At 40.2% G+C, this 19,876-nt stretch overlaps 1 protein-coding gene across 4 annotated transcripts in view; it reads right to left on the bottom strand.

Moving 5' to 3' along the window:
- MYRIP (myosin VIIA and Rab interacting protein) overlaps positions 1 to 19,876 on the bottom strand; it is a 190,044-nt gene that overhangs the window by 31,730 nt on the left and 138,438 nt on the right. For 3 of the 4 annotated variants that reach the window (XM_052694297.1, XM_052694296.1, XM_052694298.1), the window contains 6 exons: positions 15,514 to 15,650; positions 13,834 to 13,914; positions 13,134 to 13,231; positions 12,735 to 12,815; positions 11,030 to 11,179; positions 682 to 859 (listed from right to left, as the gene is read on the bottom strand). In XM_052694297.1, coding sequence (XP_052550257.1) covers positions 682 to 859; positions 11,030 to 11,179; positions 12,735 to 12,815; positions 13,134 to 13,231; positions 13,834 to 13,914; positions 15,514 to 15,650 — 725 coding nt within the window. Of the gene's footprint in view, positions 1 to 681; positions 860 to 11,029; positions 11,180 to 12,734; positions 12,816 to 13,133; positions 13,232 to 13,833; positions 13,915 to 15,513; positions 15,651 to 16,132; positions 16,196 to 19,876 lie in introns of those variants that run through there. The other variant, XM_052694299.1, reaches the window with a different exon arrangement.

The raw sequence follows: 19,876 nt of genomic DNA on the forward strand, positions 1-19,876 counted from the left end.
GGCCCTTGCTTTATGTCTTATTTATTCCACTCAGTGGACACCTACCTGTGCAGCCTACTGTAGGGGACTTGCTTTAGCAGAGAGGGTTGGACTCGATGATCTCTAGAGGTCCCTCTCAATCCCTGTGATTCTGTGATTTTGTGTGTGTGATAAAAGTGAAAAACAAGTGACAAGGTAAACAGCTTGACCACAAGAATGTCAAGCATGTGCTAATGTGAGAGTATCAACAAAAGAGGAAGAGAAAGTGCTCCTTAAGTGACCTTTAGGCTCATTAAGGGTCATTAACATATTAAAAAAGACATCCACCAACACAGAAAAAAGATGGACATGAGGCAGCAGCTACCCCTCCCTACAAAAGGGAAACCTCCTAGCTCCATAATATGCTTCTCCAATAAAGATGAAACAGAACAACCAATTCAAAGCTGTCAAAGAAAATAGTTTTGTAAAGTATTTTGTAAGTTATATGTTAGTGACCATCCTTCTAGTTGGGGATGTGCTTGCTTTGCAAAGGATCACCTAACACCTGATTCTGCACAGAAACAAAACAGAGACCTTAGTGTGGATTCTGACTGTGCGTGCTGACTGGCAATGTGCATTGGGTGTGAACCTAATCCCTATTATAGATAGCAAGGGAGTGAAAACTGAAAAAAAAAGAATCATATTCGTACTAGAAATATTTACTTGTTTCATTTAGCCTGTCCACACTTTTCCAGCTGGGTAATGCAGAGAGCTTGCGTTCCTTCTGCTTCTTGAATTGTCCTTTCTGCTGTCTCCAAAGAGCCTCGGTGACAGACGATGCAGGGTCCAGTCCTTTGCTGGGTGTATCTTCACTAGCCAGGGAGAATGCTGACTGAGACCTCTGCGGGAATAGAAATCAAAGAGCATAATTTAATAACAGAAATATTTAGTTATTGAACTCTTTTCTGTAATTAGCATGAATATTCTGTTACTCAAGGAAGTGTGGAGCCTGTGAGCATCCAGAAATGGTGTTTAATGTGTTCAAAAGAACTGCCTCAGTGCTAGGTTGCTTACCCACGTGTCTTTCTGATGTTATGCAAGGAGGCAGGGAGTTGTTTGTAGTACCAGGGGCCAGATGGAAGGAGCAATTAAGGTGTAGCTGTTTGGAATGTGCTTGGTGAGGACTGATATCTACCAGTTCCAATTCAAGCTAGCCAGAAAGAGACCCTATTGTGTTGAGACATGATGATCTATTGTTGGCTCAACAGGCCATCTGTTGTAACAACATTCAGAAGTTAAAAATTAAAAAGAAAATGCAAACAAACAGCCTGTTCCCCAGAAATAGATCTGCAATTCAACTGATTTTAATGCCAAATTCTTTTGTTTGCTAGGATATACATATCTCACAATATGCAGTTTTGTGCAATCGACAAAACTGACAATTGCACACCTATCTTTTTGCAGTAAGGTCTCATTTCAAGTCAGGATGAGGTAACCTGACTGTGACTGAGAGGAAAGGGTGCTCCTTTGGATCCACAAAGAAACATCAGACATTTTAGCTTTGATTTAGCTGTTGGGATCAGTTACACAAATTGTATTTAAAGCAGGCCAGATTGTCAAAAAAATGGAGAAAACTGGCAGTGCCCTGCTGATTTCAAGGCAATTCACTCCCATCTTACACTAGAATTACTAGTGTAATTCTAGAAACATGGTTACAGCAGCTCAAATCATGTTTTAACATCTGTTTGACACTATTTTGACACTGCACAATTTTATTTCTTTACTTAGTGGCTTTGCTTTTGATGGCACTATGAGTTTAGGCACTTTGAATGGCAGAAGTGATCATCACCTTTTAGAACAACAACCAGCTTCTTCCCCTCAGAAAGTTTTACCTTCAAAAACTCTGTCTAGGCCTTCATTACGGAGTTTTAGATTGTCTGTATGTTAGGGCTTCATTAAGAAGTATGCTTTCAATTGCTCGGCTTCTTTACAGGGGCCAAGCTGGCACTCTGAAAGATTTGTACATTTTAACTGATGTGCACTTTACAAATAATCTGTTAACCTCAAAAGGGCCAGCCTTTTCCTACATCAGAGCTCTACATTGCACTTGTTGTAGATGAGGAAAAGGATAACTTGTCTTTAAGATACTTCCAAGTCCCTTCAATTCCCAGGTAAGCATAAACACTGCTGGGCGTCCTTGATGCTGTGAGAGCAATGTTCAAATGTCTGCTCTGGCTGTGCTTCCTCCCATCTGAAATGCTCCTGCGTGTGTCCTGTGGGACCATGCCAGAAGATTTAACTAGCTGTAAATCTTCCCATTAACTACAAAACTTCACATTTTTACAGTTATTTAGCACCAGTTCATGTCTGCCATATACTCTGATATTTCTGTGTTAAAGCTGCCACGTATTGAGAATAGCATGTAGTTGTGGCTGTCTCCATTTGCCCAGTACCAAGAATATTCCTTTAAGGAGAACACGGCAAACAAAGGGATAAGAGATGCTGAGGAACCCAGAAGTAGTATCCTACAGTCTCTATTTTCCCTTATTAGTTAAAGAACTGAATCATGCGGAGGAGAAAAAAATAATCAGGAAAACTTAAGTAGTCTGTTTAATGATAACCTGGCCTTAGATAATGAAAGCAACATGCTTTTCCTTATTTATGTATAATCCGTAGGCTTGACAACTTCAAGTAGTGTTTTGTTTAAATGGCAGCTTCTCGCCTGCCTACTCACCATTTCACAAACATCCCAGTAAGGTTGCATCATGGCAGTGGCAGTGTTTGCACTTAGCTCTCAGCTAACTTGAGATCTGCTAACAGCTTTGCTGCTATAACACAGAACCTGGCATGGGTTGCAAATCTCAGGGAAGGAGCTGAGCAAATCCTGCCGAAGACCTCTTCCTCTGCAGCACTGCTGCAAGCAGTACCCCTGTGCAACCTAAAGCCAACTCGAGTGCGTGCACACCGTGAGGCAGATACATCCTTCAGGCACACTAGAAGATACACAACGCCATGAAGGATTTTAAAGGGGAGAGGGCTACCTTAAGGGCCTGACTGACAAACAGCACTGAAAGACAGGGAAGCATGCTGTTCAATGTACTGTAGAGCCCAGGACCTCAAATACATTGGAAATGTGTTACTGAAGACAAACTGATTCTTTTAAGTTGTGTCCAGAAGCCTTTGGGTCAGGCCAGATGGAAACTGACAGCAGCTTCTGTCAACTTTCTGTGGGCAGCACAGAACCTGTAATATGCTGAATCTACTGCTAATGCCAGGCTAAGATGGCTTGACTGCACCTCTGTATTCACACTGTAAAAGGGTGAAATGATGCTTCTGTAGGGGGCTGTTGAGGTAGCACACTTCATTACTACTTTTACAGCTGTTTTAGTTGCTTTATCTGGACAGACCAAGAAATGGCAGTGCTCTAATAAGCTCCAATTAAGTTGTAAATAAAAGGATTGGGCCATTTCTTGCTCTGAAAGCCGGTTTTAGTTAAGGCTGGAAGAACACATAGTGCAATTGTTTTATTCAGACACATGTAAGTGCAAGTGTAAATATTCAAATAGTCTCCCATAAGAGAATGACTGGTACAACCACAGGTAGTCCTAATTACTATAAAAAAAGAATGCCAATACTCAAGCCTGGTGCAGGAATACAAAGAAGCACATCCTGGCATGAGAACAGATCAGTGTATGGTGGCACAGATGTGCTCATTTTTTTCAAAGCACAAAAGCAAGCATTGCCTGTAAATCCATCACTAATTAACTACTGTCCTGATTGGTGACTGTATTTGATGAGAAAATGATTCACAACCTCCTTTTGTTTCTTTTGCAATTAAAAGTAGAGACAAACTAGAATGTCAGTCATCTAAGATGAGGTTACATAGCAAAAGCTCTAACCTCGGTTGGCACATCAACCAGCTGGCACAGGTAACTCAGCTGCTGTACAGCTATGGGGGTTCTATGTGGGCTACCAACCCACATATGTGCCTGCTGACTGCACTGCCACATGAGGGAACAGGACTGGAAGCTGACCTGGTACTCCATATAGCTGTGTGTAGAGGCACAGGGGAGACTGAGGGAAGGCCAGCTGCACTGACTGGACCTTGGGTCAGTGGGCATTGGAAAAAGGGGCATGTGTTGAGTGAATGGAGGAGTCACGGCCCTGCATCTTTACCAATTACATACAAACTTAAACAGCAATTAGATCTCATGACTGACAAACCAATCCAGTGCATTTGCCACAAGAACCCAAATAATGCAACAGCCTAAATATGACTTTCAAAAGGAGACAGAAGTGTAGGAGCTTTGATTTATAAAGATAAGAAAGGTCAAGAGGATCGTTCTTGACCAGCTAAAACTACTGGCACCTTTTCTAACCAGAGGTTCTGGTTAGAAAAGTGATAACCTGTCAGCCAAGTGCAAATTACAAGGCTGTCCTATTTGCAAGTGAGACATCGAAGTACTTCAACTGTTCGTTTCTTTGTTTCTGCAATAAATTTAAACATCGGCAGATGGCACTGCAACCATGCAGGTCATTTGCTGTGCTCCCCAAACGCTGCTCCCTCTGAGGTCCGTGCTGCATATTGAATTGCTGCGCAGTGCATCACAGCACACAGAACACAGTTACAGCATTCCCAACGTTTCAGTTAGATGAGCGCCCACCGAATCCTGCCTACTGGCACCTGCTGTGAGACGTCTGTTTCAAAAAGAAATCCTAATCACTGTATTACTGTCTTTCCCCCACCTGTTCAGGCAATTTCTGCTGCACAGTAATAAAGTCTTAATGAAGAAAACTTAGCCTTCACCTTGTTCTGGCATAGCACTAAAAGCAATCTGTTTTCTATGTATAGTCTTGTATAGGCAGTATGATTTCTGAAGACTAAAGAAGGATAGGATAAGAATTAATCACATACAAAGTCTATTACTACATAAACATTCCATCATCTGAACATCTATAGCAATTTACAAGATCATGCTTTGGAACGCTAAATAAGTGCTACCAGAATAATTATCTTCAGGAAGAACAATTTTTTTATAAAAACACTTGCGAACATTGAATCTAAAGTTGATAAACTATGGATTGTTTACCTTTAATAACTGCCACGTATGTATATATAGTATTTAGAGAGAGAATATGCAGATTTTGCTCTACATTCTTTATCAAAAGATGAAATGATGTAATTAATGGGCAATTCCTCTTGCTTCTTAGCAGAAGCCAGAGTAGTATTACAGAATAGGACCCAAAAGCAACTAATTGAAGTCTACAAAGAATATTCTGGATCATGGATGTTTTTCCCCTCACTTATCTTTCATTTTACCCTATTCCTTTGGTCTATTTTAAGTAGCAAAACTTTGATTTATCTACTCTTATCTGGTATAGATAAAAAACTCTCTTAAAACTGTGGTGCCACGAGGATAAGGCACTGCAGGGCCTCCATGGCATTGGAACCTCACCTCTGGGCAGCTGCTGGGTTGAGATTTGAGGCCCACCTTGTTTATTCAGTGATGCAGCCTGAAATTGCCAGCACAAACACAGACGACTTAGGTACCTCTCTCCGTGCCTGCAAATTTTACAGCTACGCCTGTTTGCAGCAAAAAACCCTCACTTGCTTCTCATCTGAGCTCTATAAATACAATCAGTGCACAGACAGAACCAGCAGGTCCCACCCACCTGAACAAGCACTGTAGCAGTCCCTAAACATCAACAGATACTGCATCCTTTGGTATGAAAACTCCCACACCAGGAAGGAGATGAGATGAGCCTGAGAACGGTGCCACTCTGCCACAGCATATTTATCCCTGGAAGTGATTTTTCCCTCTGCTCAAATGTATGCAGTCCAGACATTTAGCAGTGGGTGTGAAATACCAAGGGTTTCATGCATCTGTTCCTTAGTTAATCTTGTATGTGGCAAAGGATCTGTTGGCAACCCTATGGCTTCTGAAAAGGGGCAAGAATAGGCAGATGAAAGGGAGATTTTCTCACTCAACTGGTTAGGGTATCATCCCATCCTGAAACACCACCTTGAGTAACAGCATGTGCCCCAGCTACTTGGGCAAATTCTTGAAGAACAGACTGGAAAAAGCAAAGAGAACCGCTCCCTGTCCTGCCAAAACCTCAGAGCATCCATTCCTGCAGGGCTGTCAAGCCGACTTCCTTGCTAGTGCCACAGATGCAGCCTGGCTGCTCTTCAGGTGGGTTTGCCATCCTGCCACTGGCTGCTCAGACAGCCGTTCTCCTCAACAACTCTGGTCCTTTAAAGGGACTTCAAAGGAGTGCTCAGTCCATCAGCAGTATGAACTGCACAGCTGTGAAAGAACACATAGAGCAGTGTTTGGGTGTACATTTGTTTTGGTTCAGCTTGGATTATCTGACCCTGAGGATCTGGAGATTGCAATGGAGAGGCGGGAGATTATTCCCCAACAGGCCCACTGGAGCTGAGCATGCAAAAAGCTCTACACAGCACCACACATAAGTATAATCCACTGTGTTTGATAGACTTTGGTTTTTTTTCCCAAACAATAACAAAGCCGTGAAATTGAAAATGCTATTGCTTTTAATGCAGAGGATTTTAAGCTAGTAGTAAGGAATATTTAAATATTGGTTCCAGTAAATGAGTATAAACATCCTTCTATTGTACTTAAGTGGTTAACAGTTTAGGAAGATACTAGGAACATAGAAGAGCTAGTTCAATCAATAGCATGGATGTATGTGAGCAAGTCTATAGAGGTTTCTGGTACATCAACTATTACAGACTTTTGCCCACTCGACCTTTCATGCTCCATTCTGACCTTTGTCTGTGAAGTCGTGCTCAGAAGAGCACTCACTCATCAGAGATCACAGCATGTCTGACTCAAACAGCTCCTCAACAGAGAAATCTTCAGCGTTCCACGTTTATTTGCTTCTCTCTGTGATAATACACACCAATTTCAACTAAAAATAAAGTAAGCGTCAGGCTCTCTCTCTCTGAGCATCACAGATTTTAAATCAGATCTTAAGGCTTTGTGTGTTAGGATAACAACTTCAAACCGAAACAAAGCTGAAAGAAACACACACGATCTATGTTCTTCAGAAAATAACACTGCAAAACAACCATCTTTCTCTATCCTCTCTCCTATTTCCTTTCATGCCTTAAAACGTATCTTGGCTTGCTGCAAGGGCTTGATCATATATCTAGAATCCAAAGCTGTCTTTTTGGATGTTTGTCAAGTGCACAAAGAGTACTACACAGCCCAGAATGAGTAATCTTCTGCTAGGGCTGCATCTCAAACAAATTCGAACTACACAACTTAAAAAGGACAATGCTGCCATGTTGAGCTTTGCACTGATTATTTAGCTACATGAAGCCTTAAAAGGTGATAATGACTGCTGAGATAGTACTGCAAAAGCAGCTGTACCCTATCTTTCTATTGCAGTGGAAGAGAGGAAATGAACTAGATTACTGTGCCCAGGGATGCGTTGATCTGAAATGCATCAAGTGTCAAATGGTCAGCTAGCTCCTGATCAGTATTCCAATGAGACTTCAGTGTTACACTTGAAAAGCCAGTAGATGGCAGCAGGATTCATAAGCTGCAAAACATTTAGAGAAACTTGGATCTGCTCGAAATTGAAGTGAATTTAAAAAGATCCATTATTTCTAGCGCACTCATGGCTTTTCCACTTCAGAGTTTATTGTTCTTTCCCATTATGTGATAGGTTGTGTAAAGAATCTGGCTTCTCTTGTAAGGAAGTAAATAGCCCGCCAGGATCCAGCGTAAAAGCAGGCATGCCTTATTGGAAGGCATTAGGTCCAGGCAACACATTCTGTGCAACTTTCTGATCCCTGCTGATGCTGAAAGCTCCATCTATGACATGATATACTAATGAGCCATAATACGTTTTTTTTCTGACACAAAGTTGTTGAGAGGTAAGAACTGGAGTTGGCATAAACTTCCTACAGCATTACACCTCCCTCATGTGAAGCAGCTCTCCTGCTGCACTACATGACTGCTGAACAGAGCTCCTCCTTGAAAAGGTGTTCTTCAAATATTTGTTTGGGACAAACCTACAAAGGCACAGAACACCTGCAAAATCTGCAGGGATTTCCAAAGCAGTGTTGAACCTCAGACTTTAAAGCATTCAAAGAACAGAAAAGGAAAAAAAAAACCCAAAGAACTCATAGTACACTGCGGACCTTATAATTAGCTTAACCAGTAAATTTCCACTTCCCCTGAGGGGCATCATAATGTGTATTTAATGAAATCCTCCTTTTCCCTATATCCCTAGCTGTTTTAAATACTATAAATTATGGATGAGCTTCTGTTTATATATGCAATCTTGTAGCTATAAAGTAAAGACCGCTAATACAGCACTTAAAGCACACCAGGATGCCTGCACTCCATCAGTGTTTAAATGGGATGCAATATGCCAACTGGTCGTTTGCTCTCACTGGCAGTGATGTATGGGGCAGAAAGGGACTGCAGGAGCATGGAATCACCCATCCATCACGTTAGGCTCCTCCTATCCCAGCACTGTACAGCCTCTGCTTGATAATGAGAAACAGATGGTGCCATCTATCTCTTTTTATGAGATGGAGAAATAAAATAGTCAGCTGTGCTAAAAAAAATATATATATTTGTAGGACAGACAAGGGATCTTGAAGAAATCCAAGAGGTAAAAAAGGAGAAGACAGTATTTTTAGCTACTGCCATACCATAATACTGCAGTTAAACAATCAATAATATATCTTAGGGAGATACGAGGTGGGAAGGGCTCATTATAGAGGAGATCAATAGATTTCCCTCTAATCAAGCAGGTCTCATGCAGCCGGTCTGTTGGCTTCCACAGTGCACATCTACAAAGAGATAACCAAACAAATGCAATGGTCATTTCAAAGCTGGTGATTTTGGATGCCCACTGGAATTTTCTGAATGATGTGAATGAGCTCCATGTAAGTAGTTGTGTTTAGAAAAAAACTGCTCAGCAAGTGTAACCCCACTATTATATTGGGATCACTACAGCTTCCCCATGCTGTTAGCAAGCTTCTGGTAATACAGTGCAATGCAGTAATAAATACAGGTTTCTAGTGGCCAGTGTTATGGCACCCAACTGCCTTAAGCACCAACGTTGTTAGCTTTATTATACTAGTAAGCCACACGTGTTATGTTCTACACAGAATATAAATATAGATATTTACTTTAAGATAAATTCCTAGTTCGAACGTGTGAAATTCTAATTGCCTTAATGTTTGAGATCGTTACTTCCCTGCCCTCTGCATATTTATATTTCTGTTAATTATTTCTTCTTCCCTTACATTTAATCTATCTTGTTTCTGCTTGCTTCAAGTACTAAGTTGTTTCTTTGCTTTCCAAAGACCAAAGTCTACTTAAGTAATCCATAAAGGAAACAGGAGTATATAGACAACTCCAGCCTTTGTAACAGCACACTTAAAATGCTTTCCTTTTTCCTTCCCTTAGGCTTGTTGTGGCTAATATTTGCTCACATTATGACAACAATCACATACAGCTCAATGACAGGATGTGTACAGGAAAATTGAGGGTTTGCATTATTTTGGTGAACATCAGTGCCATCAGTTAGGAAAGCTTCACTTACTGCAATAAAAGCTCATAAAGATTTGCTGTCACAAATTTGGACAAGAGTTCTAAAATCCTCCTGGAAGGGTGTAAGGAACTTTTCATCTGGTCATAGGACCTAACTGCCAACTTCTCTAGAATCCAGGCTTTCATTTTGGAAAGATGAAGTACTGCAATACTTTTGTCAGAATAGACAAAAGCTTTCTCAAATGGCAAACAGAGGAGAAATTAATGCAATTCAGCCCCCCAAATCTGGTGTGTGTGCTTAGCATTTATAGGTGGATGAAAGCAATATTGAATGGAAAGCTCAGGTAAAAGCATTCGGGGTTGTTCTACTGTTGAGTATGTTTGCTGTTGAGTATCAGGCAGGTAGTAACCGCTCTAAATTTGCTCTGCACAAGTTGTCTTTCAGTACACTCTCCAGCAGACCTTTTGCTAGAGTGAATGTGACTGTATTTCTGCTGTCCTAGTAGGCTAACATAACAGCCTAGGAGCTGCAGAGCAAAGTGCTTAAACATGCCCACTCTGATTTGTGATAGCTCGGTAAACAGCAGCAGCTTAAAGGCACTGCTCACTCCAATTTGGAAGTAGATGGGGGGATACTCTCGTTTATATCTCTGCAATTTTGGCCCAGAGTCTTATATTCCGGGGTAAATCTATTTTCACTGGCAGTGTAAGCTGGCAAACTAAGCTGGAGATAAGACTGCTGTGGGGGAGCAGCATGCATGAGCACAGCAGCAGGATATTCAGGAGCAGCAGCTTAAACCACTCTATCAAAATTTACTGGAACTCATCTGTCACTGTCTTCACTCTCCAGTTGTAAAACAACGTATTCAAGCCTATCACTTATTTTCACTTCTTTTCCCTAGCTGCTCTTCTTAAAACATTACTAATGCAGCTTGTCAGATTTTCTCCAGCTTTGTAAGCAGGAACTAAAGGCACTGTGGTGAGAAATAAGTGAGAGGAAGTTGAAATACTCTGTAGTATATAAGGCATAAATGACGCAGTAAAGTTGTTTTTAGGGTTTTTTCTTTGTGTTTTTTTGTTTTTGTTTTTGTTTTTCTGTAGGGACTGTTTTCTTTCAGATGGCTAAGGAACAAAATATAATTTATAGAAATCTATGATGGTAGACGAGATTCGTAGGTAAATTCAGCAAAAAATCCAAGTAAAACCTAAGTGAACATAAAAAGTTTAAGGAATAAACACTGAGGCATGGTATCTTTTTAGCATTCAAATCAAGCAGCAAAACCACTTTGGAATGAACTTAGTTTTCCCTAATGCACTCACCAATGCAGTACAGTGTCTGTGATGTACTTCCCTAACCCACCACGTCCTATGAAAAGTACGAACTGAGTGATGTGTCTGTCAACACACAGATTTAATGCTTGTTCTTTGTAAGTCTATTTGCATCATTCCAGGCAGGAAGCATACTCATCCAGGATTTCGATACTGCAGCTTTGTGCAGCAGAAAACATCAATGTTTTCTCTTAGTCACTCACCCACAGTGTGTATGACCCCCTGCGACTCCCAGGAAAGGTCAGCATGCTCTGATCTGAAACAGCAACGGATGCCAGGCCACTGCTTCTGGATGGTGGCCATTCGAAGTCAGCCTCAGCCTGCTCAGTTTTGCCTTTCTGCTTCTTTATAATCTGTAAGGTTGGGGGAGTGGGGTGGGAGGGCAGGACATGGAAGGAAGGGGGAAAAAAAAGGTACTTTTTTTCATGGAGAACATGACATTAACTCTTTCTCAAGACAAACTCCCTAGAAAACAGTTTCCCTTTGCTTTTTTTCCCAGCTCATGCAAGGATGATTCTGACAAGCTGCACACACATTTCTCATCTAAAGTCAGACTGCATGCAAGCACACAAGCTTCGGTACAATAAATCATAATCAATGCCTGGAGGAACACCAGAAGTGAATTAAATAAACGTGGAAACCTGATCCTACCCTAACACTTTAAGCATCAGCAGCATCCAATGTCAGGTATTTTCTCAGATAAGAACATTTGCAAAGACACATAACATAGTAGATATGAGGGGAATTTCAGAGGCTCCTATGACATCTAGAAACATTTCTACTTAAAACAAGAGGTTTTAGCTGTCTAGACACTATTTTTGTTCTTGCAAATCTAGACTGTCTTGAGAGAGAGATCATATAAACTACTTTCCCCCTACACTAGCAGATTATTTCCTGCTGTGCTTCATTTCCATATGTTTCCCAACTCCACTTTAAAATATCTACAGAATGTTATCCTATGAAAGATCTTGCTAGGCAGCTTTTAACAAATGTGGTAGCAATTCAAGCTTAACTAATATAGGCCCTGGACTATCAAAGACCTAGTAAGGAGACCTGATCTTCTAAGATCCCTATTAAAAAATGAGGAAGATTATTTTCCATTGAGCTGCTGCTCCTCTAGCTCTACTTGACAGCCCTGTAAACATGTTCCTGTTCCAGTCATTCATATATTGCTGAATGCTGCATCTCATATACAAATATGGTAACGAGGTTAGCTCACATGGAGGGAGATTGATCCTCCATTGTGGCTAATTCTTTAATCACTGAAGCTAAGAATCAGTTTTTTCATGTTTGTCTTGCCTTGCTCCAGTCTGTCCAGGCAGTCTCGAGGGGTATTTGTTCCAAACTAGCCGTCCATTTTGGTTCTATTGTGGCTCTATTAGTGCCACCTGCTGCTTTGCAGGCAGAAGACAAAGCTTCCCAGAAAAAGCCAAACAAATCAGACGAGTTCTGTGATTTTTTTGTCTCTCTCTGTTAATATTTGTCTCGTAATGATTCTATGTTTTGTAGATGCAGAGTTCAGTACAGTTGGTATAGTCAAGTGCCTGTTCCTTTAAAGGGGAAAATTTTGTACATCTTGGCAAATACAGATTTTAAGTTTGAGCAAGTAGGGTTCTCCTCTTCTCTGTTAGTATATCACAGACTGAAGGAATTGTACCTTTCAGCTCTGAGTGTGTAGGCCATCACTTTAGACACTAAATTAATCTTATTTGTTCACTAATGTCACTGTCAGATACAGTTGGTTAAGCCTTGACTGTGATAGTTGAGGTTGCAACTTGTCATTTATTATGTACTTCCTATATTGGTGTCATACTGTTTTCTGCTAGAGCCCAAGCTCACTGGATTAAAGTATCATGTTTTGGTTATTAAAGAAGCTAAAATAAAAAAAGTGAAAAATGCTTGCCATACCTTCTGCACAATGGTTGTGGCCAGCTCTTCTATGAGATCCTCCTTGTGTTCTTGCAAGTAACAAGCCTCGTTCTGTTTGTCCTGCATGAAAACAGATACCTGTAGTTGCCAATAAATACCTGTAGACTTCTCACATAATTTGTACAGATCAGAAAATGGGTATTATGTCCTGTTGGCATTGTGGGAAGAGATTGCAGGTACTTACATCACATGTCACTTTCTGAAGCACAACATACATCTTGAATACAAGTTCATAAAACTCATGCTCAACACTGTAGGTTACACATGAGTCACTACTCTTTTTTCATTGTTTCTTTTATATCTACTTCTTTTAGTACCACTACTCACATTAAAATAATTGTTATGTTTAAATTAACAAACTGTATTAGAAGATGTTACCAGGCTGTCACTGTAGGTCTCTGCCTTAGAAATAGCTTCTTCCACTGCTTCCTCAGCAACACGTAAGGCCACAGCAAGGGTATCCATCATGCTGTGTCCTAGGTGAAGAGTAAATTGAAATGATCATGTTCATTATTTATGTTTTGCATGACAGAATGCAAACTTTAGACCCATGTTCCAGACATATTTTCTCCTATTTTGTTCATGACTAAATTTATTTCCTCAACCCCAAATTTTGCATAGCAAAATAAACACCTTAAGAGAGAGCAAGCAATTTTTTTCTACCAACTTCCATGTAACTTCTTAAATTCAAATATTAAATACCATAAACCATGGTATTTCAGTAACTAAGAAGGAAATCATGGGGGGAAAATCCATAAGCTTCCTATAAGCACTAAGAGGATATAAGAAAAAAAAAAGAAAAAAAAACCATGAACATAAGAAAAGAAGTAGGAGAGAAGCAGCAAATACTGAATGTTAAGAAAATCATGCCAGAGTAAGCATGTAATATCTTGAATACTGAAGCATGAAATCTCAGCATGGCACATATGAACACAAAGGATTTTTAATATATTTCTGAATGTTCCAGCTAAAAGATGGCTGGATCTGTGAACAAGACTTCTCAGCACTTTAGGCCATTTGTCCAGTAATTCAAAGTGTAAGGGCTATGTTTTAATGAAATGAGTCTTTAGCAGTGTACCTTCTGTCTGCCTGTAGAATGTAGAATCACTGCCACAAATGCTTCCATCATTTTCAAAGCTTCCTTCAAAACAACCTCCTTCTGCTCAAAAAAACCAGCACCACACGTTAGTATAAGAAATACCCACTCACAGCAGAGTCACTGTTAGATTAGGATATTCTCTCGAGGTACAGCGGCAACGCACACAAAGAAGGATAACTGGAAAATTCCTCTTACCTTTTTATATAAAACATGATTGCAGCAATTTTTGTACAAAATATGACTCCTTTTGAAATGAAAAATTATTTGTACAATAAAAGAGGAAGAAGCTACTAGAATATAAAACTTACATGGTGAAAGTTAAGCACTTGGAATTTGCTTTTAATATGACATGGGGTTGAAATAGATTCTACTTTAAAGGGCAACGCTGTATAAATAAGACAAAACTAGATATCTGTGCTAGAATTTATCTTCAAGTGGAACAAAAGGTTTACCTTACAGTCACATGGAGGAAAGTTAGCCATGACATTTAGACTCAAAGACCTTCCTCAGAAAAGACTCACAGAGCACATGCCACTGCATCTTGTCACTGAACTGTCTGCTGTACCACTCAGGGACAAATCCAATGACAGTGTGGCTTAAGGAAAGACTGTATGTCACAGGAAAGTGATCCCTCCCCTCAGTTTTAAGCCCCACATCCATCCTGACTGATGTATTCTTGCCTTTACACATATTTGCTCTCAGCTGTTACAGAATCTTCTCTACAAAGACAAATTCATGCAGGTACAGCAAAATAATAATAAACCAGAATGCATCGGTCACTGCTTCCTAAAAGTTTACAGCAATATTCATGAGAAACAACTGGAATTTTCGCTTGGGACTAGAGAGGCCATTGGCCATCCCATGTAATCTCAGAAAAAGTTGAAAACTGTAGAAAAGCTACAGCTGCTGTAGAATTTGAAAGAATTCCATTAGGAAAATGTTTGGCCCAATAAAGCCAATGAGATCTCAAACATTCATCCAGTTGAACTTTAATTAATTCACTAAAATTACCAGCATGACACAAAACACCACTTAAGAATCTATTTTACATCTCCAATTATTTTTATGGGGTGATGCACTGTAACACCACTGTTAAGGAAGGATCATGTCTCTTCATTTAAAGGTTGCTATCAATTCTTAATTTTCTTTTAACCCTTTACAAACACCTTTATAAAAATAAAACGTGGCCAGTTTGTGATCTTACTGATAGCAAAACTTTGTGGACAAACTGAGTTTAGGTCAGCTTAGACATATGAAATGTATCCCATGCTGACCAAATTTTGCTTCAAATGCCACAGAAATATTCTCAGGCCAAATGCTGAATGCGAAATCTTTCTCTCACTCATTGGCTACTCAGAACTGCAATAAAAGCTGGGATACGAACTTGAATACAAACTGCAATTTACTTCACAGACTGAAGATCACAATTCTGTTTTGAGTAGTATCATAATTATCAGTGGTGTAACTACAACTAGACATTCTTTAAATTATTGAAATGGCTCTCGAGGCACTTTACCTCTTTGTTCTCTCTAGTTTGGTATTTCTGGAAAGATACAACATTACAAAATCTTTTAGGAAAAAGATTCTCAGAATTTCCATTGTTTCTGTTCTTGTGTTGAAGCAGATAAGGTCATAACAAATGAACACAGCTGCTCTTACCTATTACATCAGGACAAACGCCACTCTCCAGTCTATGCTTCTTGTATAAATTCTTCAGGACTTTGGCACTTCCAAAACACTTGAAGCGGCTCTTCACATTATTATAGTACCAATCCAGAGACTGGGTCCTTAAGAGCCTAAAACAAAAAGGAAACAACATATTTGGAATTATTCTACAGCAAACAAAACCAGACATTAAAAGGGATCACTGCTCCTGTTTGGGAGAAAACACTGGAGCTGGAGAAGTCTACTCCACTTAGGGAACCTCAAAGCAGCAAAGAGCTGCATGCAGACAACCTTTCTTGGCTATCTACTCACAACTGCACTTTGGTGTTACTTCCAACAATAAGCACCACCGACATCAATAATCCATCCTACTGGATTTGTCCCCAAAGCTCACAGACTGTTAGAAAGCCACAAGAAAAGCTCCGTATCTTTTTCTACTGGGCAGAGGGCTCTCGGTTCACCTCTCTTCCTTCAGTAGTTGGTGATGGAGAATCTATGCACATCCCCATCCAACACTACCACAGATTTCTATGGGAAAAAACCACAGCAGACCCATACATTTCCTAAAGAAGGAGGGATGCATCTTAAGGTCCCCCTATAAAAGCTGACTTACCCAAAGGCATGCAGGAAGGAGAAATACGTTTGAGCCAGAGAACATGAACTTTCACTGCATGTTCTCTTCCCTGTTTGAGCCCATTTGTTCCTTTGCATATTGCCACAGTAGTTCATTTTTAGTTAATTTACTGCACTTACAAGTGCAGGAAGCAAGATATTTTGATATGGCATGAAAACATCTTGTATAAAACAGTATGTAATACAGGCTGCAAAGGTAATTTCCCCTTTGCACTAATTACTATCATAGAGGTCTTAACTTAAAAGGCTCATGGAGCTCATTACATAAATAAGCAGAGATTATTCCCAACACAAAGACTTCAGAAAACAAAAGACTAAGGTTAGCATCCAGGGCCAATATGTGATCACATAGCAAAATAATGCTAGCATTGCTGAACTGTCACCACTTCCAGACTTGAAGAAATCTAGATGGTTTAATTCCATTTATTAAATCTGGGCCATTAGGTGAAAACCAAACCAAAACACAACCTCACTGTAACCATAATATTTTGCTTCAGACTCCAGATTTTTCTTTATAAAGAGAAAAACACATGAAAACAGTTTTCAACTGTTTCACAAGGAAATATTCTCTCACCCTTAGCCACACTAACAGTGTAGATCATATTCAGCACTGACGCTTGAGAGATGCTCAATAGTGACCCACTATGCTGAGCAGGAGGCTTCAGCCAGTGCTTCCAGTCAGCCACTGCATTTTTTGAGTGTCAGTACACTTAAAAAGGAGTACCTGATTCATGTAAAGCAGAATGTCATGGTCTAGTCTATTCCTCTGTCACCACTGGAAAGTGTCTAATAGCAAATACCATCAGTGGGAAATTAAAAATGATGAAACATGCTGTATTCAAGCTGTGAAGTCTTAAAGTTGCATTACTTGCTCAAATGAGGGTAACAACTGAAGAAAATGCACAACTGGAACAGAAGCATGTTGTTTCCTGTATGCGATTAGATGTAGGAGAGGCGTGTACAGATAATGTAAAAACATCAGACCTTTACTATCTATCCACACAGTAATATCCCAAGGGGATAAATTAGCTCCACCAGTCACATTTCTACAAATACCATTTGCATCTGATAAGGAGTAAGCTCAATTTTTTTTTATTTTTTTTTTCCTGAAAGATGTTCTTACAAACTGAGCAAGTGAGATGTGCTGCTGGCTGAACAGGTGCAGTGGGAAGCATGCTCAGGTCTGTCTGGGACACAGAGGGTTTCTGAATTCCTGCAATAGTTCTAGCAAGGAATCAGTGCCGATGCCTGACCCGGTCCTGAGCAGGGCTTGGCAGCTGGCACAACTATGAATCTGTGAACGAAGGCCACTTTCTCTCCACAACCCACAGTTCTTTGGTGCTTTGAGATCCTACCTTCTCTCTCTGTGGGCAGGAACTGTTAGCTCTCATGGAAACTGTACCCTAAGAAAGCATAAAATTTCAGTCAATAGCATGGAGTACGATCAGTATGATGGATAAAACTAAGCCTGCACAACTGGGTTGGAAGATGTTTGGCAGAAGACATTTGTCAGAAAGGATGTTCTTTTACCCCACTTTTACTATCTTTTTCCGGGTCTGATCAAAACTGCTTTCATAATAGCAGAAAGCTAACAACAGTTTTCTTAATGAGTTTAGACAGTGCTTTGTAACGGGCACAATTTTAGAGACAAGCTATTTATTTACAACGATGACATTTTCAGTGTGAGAACTTTGGGAGAGCAATGATAGACTTCAGACAATGAAAGAAGAGGTGCTGCTCTCTTCACACCAGCTAATCTGCTGGAAAAACAAGGGCTGGGATTTTTTTGTTTAAACTTTCCATTTCTGCAGGATTAACACTTTGTGACTAATCTAATCACCTCATCCTTCTCTTGTATGTGCTGAAAAGCTACCAACAACTCCAAGTCTACACTTCAATCCTGCATATATTTTAGACGAGACTACAATGATTCTTGTAAAGCTTTTCAGCCTCCTAACTTTCAAATAAGTCACACAATGGGCCTGCCTGCTGATTCCTCCTGGAGAGAAAGGATTTGGAGAAGAGAGTTCTCCTTATAGATACTAAAACAAAGGGCCCATTTAAGGGACAAACAGCATTTTCTTCTCATTTCAAAATTCTTTAATGCTGATCTACATTTTAAAGCTGTATTCTGCAAAAGCAGTTCCATGAGGCCAGTATAATGAAAGACTATGCCACTGCTAGCATTAAATTGTAAAAATGAAATGCTTCTCTTATTATCTCTAATAAAATGTGCACAAGTTCTCTCCATAAAAGGAACGTTCACACTTATAGGATGCTAGTTGTATTCATCTTCTGATATTTTATTTATCTTTATTTCTGTGCCATAAAGACTGCCCTGTCTGACTGCTACGTCTATTTCTAAGTAGTCTTAAATGTTAAGGACATCATTTGTATTATATAATATTGCCATGGTACTGAGTTATATTTTTACATGCTCTTTTTATAGTTTAAAACCACTGCCCCTTGTCCTGTCACTACAGGTACAAAGTATTTCCTTGTCTTTTCTCAAAAGCAATAACATATTCCCAGAGCTCTCTCTTTTCTAGGCTGCACAGCTCCAACTCTCTCTGTCTGTTCTCATAGCGGAGATGTTTCAGATGAGGCACTGATGCCTGTGCAGAGACATCGGGCTGCATCCAGGTGACACTGCAATACACAAGCACTGCACCTTGACCTGCACAGGTATGCCACAGGAATGGTTAAAGCAGTGCGAAACAAATGCCATGGGAAAAGGCCAGCAAAATTCAAACAACAGCAGAGGAGAGATCACCTGAAATCAAAGCATCTGTCCGAGAACGAAAACTGCCCAACACAGGGAGAACAGTGCAATCATCTCTGTCCTGTGCCAACAGCAGTGAATTCAGGACAGTGATCTTATTGCAGTCCACAGAACATTAATTCAGTGAGCTCAACATACACTGTTGTCCCACGTAAGGTGTTTCCTAACAACACATGTTCTTCCACTCCACTTAGAAGTTCACTGCCCCAACTTCAGCTCTTAAATTCCCTTGCGGACGACAGAGATGACATCTAGACTCCAGGCAGATATCTGTGTGCAATCTGTTAACATTCATTACCCGGATTGGTTTAAACATCAGCCATATGCGGTGACAATAACATTGTTAGTATGGAAGAGCTTGCTCAGTGGCATACTTTGACCTTCCAGAGCTCCTGAGTTCAGCTGAAGCCAAGTCCTTGCGAACTAAGGAGGCTGGATGTAAGCAGAGCACACCTGTGACCTTGGCTGTGCACCTCTGCTGGCTCCTGTGACCCAGTCACAGGTATTTTGTATTTTCACATCCTCCTGAGAAATGCCATACCTGACACACCACCTTTGCTTCAGATTTATACCCTTTCACCATTTACACCTCCCATGCTGCCATCTCCCATGATTTAACCTCACCCAAGACTAAATGCATACTCCTCCATCACCACATCCTCTTTTCTTTTTTGGCAGCCAGTTGCATATTTAACTCCTTTGCCTATGAAACTGTTTGGATCCTCTCTGAGTTTCAGTCTTTCAATTCCTTTTTCCCAGAACTGAAGAGGTTATCTGCAAAAAGACAGCCTTCTTTTTGGATTTCTGCAAAGGATAAAATTTGAGCAAGTGGTGGCTGTACATAGGTCAGGCTCACTGTTTTTGCACATCATTTAAACTTAATCCTCTCATATGAAAGCAAACAGGCTGAAAAAAAATATGTTGTGAGTGCAAGTTTGATGA

This window comes from Tympanuchus pallidicinctus, unplaced genomic scaffold (assembly GCF_026119805.1).
Source record: "Tympanuchus pallidicinctus isolate F22 unplaced genomic scaffold, pur_lepc_1.0 scaffold3, whole genome shotgun sequence".
Lineage (NCBI taxonomy): Eukaryota > Metazoa > Chordata > Aves > Galliformes > Phasianidae > Tympanuchus > Tympanuchus pallidicinctus.